Source organism: Penaeus vannamei, chromosome 35 (genome assembly GCF_042767895.1).
Source record: "Penaeus vannamei isolate JL-2024 chromosome 35, ASM4276789v1, whole genome shotgun sequence".
Lineage (NCBI taxonomy): Eukaryota > Metazoa > Arthropoda > Malacostraca > Decapoda > Penaeidae > Penaeus > Penaeus vannamei.
The window spans coordinates 28627820-28631714 of record NC_091583.1 but is presented as its reverse complement, the minus strand read 5'-3'; the positions used below and the strand labels follow the sequence as shown (position 1 = coordinate 28631714).

Sequence of the window (3895 nt, the reverse complement as noted above, 5' to 3'; positions counted from 1 at the left end):
TACGTTTAGATACGTTGTTTTTAAGAGGAAACAAGCAATGTCTTTGGCAGTAAAGATCAATGTTCCTACAAATGAAAACGTGGTTCATATATACCCAGCCTCGTTTACAACATGCTTCAAAATCCCCTACAAGTGAACTTATTCCTTCTATGCAAGTTCGAGAGGCTAGGATACCAGTATACGGTGAGTCCCATCAAAAATAGAAGCACATTGAGGGGTTCTTGCAGAGATTCCTCTTGCGAGACAGAGACAGAGGAGAGAGAAAGAGAAAGAGAGAGAGACTCTTTCTTCCTCTTCCCCCTCTCCCTCCTTCCCTCCATCCCTCCTCTCCACCCCTTCCCTCCCCCTCCTCTCCACCCCTTCCCTCCATCCCTCCTCTTCACCCCTTCCCTCCATCCCTCCTCTCCACCCCTTCCCTCCATCCCTCCTCTCCACCCCTTCCCTCCATCCCTCCTCTCCACCCCTTCCCTCCATCCCTCCTCTCCACCCCTTCCCTCCATCCCTCCTCTCCCCCCCTTCCCTCCATCCCTCCTCTCCCCCCCTTCCCTCCATCCCTCCTCTCCCCCCCTTCCCTCCATCCCTCCTCTTCCCCCCTTCCCTCCATCCCTCCTCTCCCCCCCTTCCCTCCCCCCTTCACGATCTTCAGAGCCTTCGGTAGGTCTGAAGGCCTCAAGGGAGACCGTGACGAAAGGTATAAAGTTATCTAAGACCAATAGAATATAAGGTCTGTTCAGGCTGTTTCGAAATGGGTTGTTTACTACGTACCTCGGGCATGACGTCACGAACAGTGGCCCAAGCCTCTCCTGTTGAAACCATTTCTATGATAGTACAATAGATTTGATTAATATTTGCTGTAATCATTATCTTCCCTATTAATATAAAAAAAGCACGGTCTACTTTTACAGCTTTCACTTCCTATTTCAAACTCTCCGCGAAACGAGGAAGGTGGGATAAGCTTGGAATCTTAATCTTAGGGGCACCAGCATATGTACAGTAGTCCCAAAGCTCACTAACCCAAAGAAGTAGTTAGCTTGCGTAAGGAACCAAAACAAAACCGAAAAAATTCAGATTTATTATTTTTATTTTTTTTATTTATTTATTTTTTTTTTTTACTTTCACTGCCTGGGGCTTCTGATCCTTCCCAAGATAAGCCGTTGTTTTTCCCGGATTTTTTTTCTTCAGAAATTGAGAGTAAAATGACATGACAGTGCATACTACATGACTAATGGGATGGCGTTAGACTTCAGTAGAAATGAAATGATAAGGACAAAGGGAGTGACGATATTTAGATGGTCCCAGCGGGCGGGGGGGGGGGCGGTAGATGCTACGCTGATAAAAACTCGATAAGACTTCCGGTTTTGCGTCCATATGGAGAGCTTTTATTGATATACAAATGAAGATTGCAGCCAGCGTTTTACACTACCTTTAAGACGCTGAAATTTCATATTGCCTGCTCGCACATGGACTACTACTATTCTTGATATTTCTTTATATCATAAAATCAGACAATAAATGATTATGAATTGTGGAATGTATAAAGTATGCATTATCAGTGTATGTTTTGATCAGATTTCACGCAAATGCAATTTCAAAAAGGTTTTGTTTACATGCAGAACCACTCGATAATTTTATCCTTAGTGCACATCAAACGTATAAAATACGCCACTATTTACGCGTCACGTGATTCAGTCAATCAGTCATGCACAAAATTCACAGGCAGAGTAATAGTTGAGTAACATTTCTTTTGTGATTTCAGGCCAGGCCTCTTGTCGGTCTCTGCTCGAAGCCGGAGCGGCGACGCCTACACTGGGGGCAGAAGGAAGACCCCTTCACTGTTGTCACGGAAGGGATGGTCGATCTCGCACGCAGAATCAAGGGGAATTCGCCCTTCGCTAATTCCGTAAGTGTTTGAGAGAGAGAGAGAGAGAGAGAGAGAGAGAGAGAGAGAGAGAGATTTAATGGCGGGCACGCCTATACCCGTCATGCCATAATGACATATGACATACACCGTCAAGACTGGGACAGACAATTCTGTCCCAGTCATGGTAGAGGCAAGATGACTTCCCTTTCTGCTATGGCTAAAATATGTAATGACTGTCAATTATCAACAAACCCGCCTCCATTAGGGTTTTGGGCAAATAACATAACAAGCTCGAAATTGTTGTCAACTTCAAACACTGATAAACGACACAAAAACGACTTAAACGACTTAAAGAGTTGTTACAAACTTAAAAGTGGAAGAAAACTGCAGCAAAGTAAACCAAATATGGCACAGAATACCGCTGTGACTCACTAAAACGTTGTCATGAATATAATTCATTTTATGATGTGGGCTTAGCATGGATGTGAGCGCATGATTGTTACTTAAATCATGACCGTGTATGCGCAATATCCTTCTCATGCCTATTATTATCTAACGTTCTTTCTCTACTTTATCTATGCGCCCAATTAACAAGCCCTTCATCCCACAGGTCCATAACAGCCTCCTCCTCCATGGTCGAGGTCATGCTCGGGAATGCACTTTCTACACCTTGAGAGATCACCCCGATTCCCATGTTGTTATGTGGCGGTATTTGGTGAGCAACTAAATCTCCCTCACTTTGTGTTTTGCAAATGAAGCGTCTTGTTCGTTATCAGTCATATGACGATAATGGCAAGAGCGATGGCAAGGAAACGACGGCGTAATGAGCAGGTCGTTGGGTTGCCGGAACAATCTCAGCCATGATCTGTGTGACGTGTTTCAGCAACCGTCGAACACCTTGCTGGCCGTCCACTGTCGGGAGGAGGAGGTCCCCCTGCTGAAGGAGTCCCTGATGCAGTCGCAGCTGATCGACTGGAAGGGAAGGCTGTGCGTGTTCCACGTGCCTGAGTATCTGGTGGACACCGTGAAGGACGTCGTGGAGGACAAGGGAGGCCAGGAACTGACGATCAATAAATGCTGCACTTATACTGGTGATAATATTGGGGATCCTCATGCTTATCTGGCGGAGAATCCAATCCGGTAAGTAAGACGTTACACACACATTTAGTCGGAAGCAAAAACACCATCATAATATTGAGGCAAAAAGAATGAACCACATTATGAATCTTAATACTTAGTCACTGTCCCGTTGCAACGTCTACCCTTAAAGGTGTCCAGCTGGATTCCGGGTAGCACGGCTGGGCAGGGCTGGAGTCAGCCTCATGAGGAACACAGCGGAGTACGACATATGCAGGACTCTCGACGACATGGTTCACATCACGAAGCACGCCCCTTCGGTCGGCCTATACCAAGACCCGAGCGTAGAAGAGGAAACCTGCGTGGACATTGAGAACGTGCCGTTCGCTGGGGACGAGGAGGAGCCTGTAGCTTGGGTCACAACTTCATTCTACGGAGCGATGGGCACCATGATGACCTTGGAAGGGTATCAAAGTCGCGGGTATGGAGAGCTGGTGACTCGGGTTATCGCACTGATGCTCGCTGCCCAGGGTTACGTCCCCGTGGGCCATATAGACGTTGATAATTTTTCTTCTGTTAAAATGGTCAACAGGATAGGCACGGTGCCTATGTCCCATTGTGACTATTTCATGTTCCGGAAGTGAGCCAAAGATGCCTCTTTATCAATTACAACTTCACAGAGACATGTACAGCGAAGTGAAGATTTACATCCTTTAGATATTCCTTTTTCAAGTCATTTCACTAAAGCTTTTTGGAATCCGGCAACTGGCAACTGTCTTCCCTGTGTGGTGGTTGGACCCAGGCGGTTGGGCGGTTGAGGCAAAGGCCCCCGGCTTGGATGTCTGTACCCCGCGAGCAGGCACTTTGATATATGGATTTGTTGTCTGTCGGTCTATATGTATGTTTCTGTCTATCTGTTTGTCTCTCGATATGTATATATGTGTGTATGTGTGTGTG

The 3895-nt window shown here is 46.3% G+C and overlaps 1 protein-coding gene across 1 annotated transcript; it reads left to right on the top strand.

Moving 5' to 3' along the window:
- The first annotated feature begins 85 nt into the window (after nucleotides 1-85).
- On the top strand, nucleotides 86-3895 carry LOC113824554 (uncharacterized). The gene is made up of 5 exons (XM_070113828.1): nucleotides 86-183; nucleotides 1757-1900; nucleotides 2472-2576; nucleotides 2745-3001; nucleotides 3132-3895. Exons 1-5 carry the CDS (start codon nucleotides 112-114, stop codon nucleotides 3580-3582), a joined length of 1029 nt encoding a protein of 342 aa, XP_069969929.1. The 5' UTR covers nucleotides 86-111; the 3' UTR covers nucleotides 3583-3895.

Coding starts and splice junctions, on each gene's coding strand:
- LOC113824554 (XM_070113828.1), top strand. CDS start 112: ATGCTTCAAAATCCCCTACAAGTGAACTTATTCCTTCTATGCAAGTTC. Junction 2,577..2,744: donor TTGTTATGTGGCGGTATTTG/GTGAGCAACTAA, acceptor GACGTGTTTCAG/CAACCGTCGAACACCTTGCT. Junction 3,002..3,131: donor CTGGCGGAGAATCCAATCCG/GTAAGTAAGACG, acceptor CTACCCTTAAAG/GTGTCCAGCTGGATTCCGGG.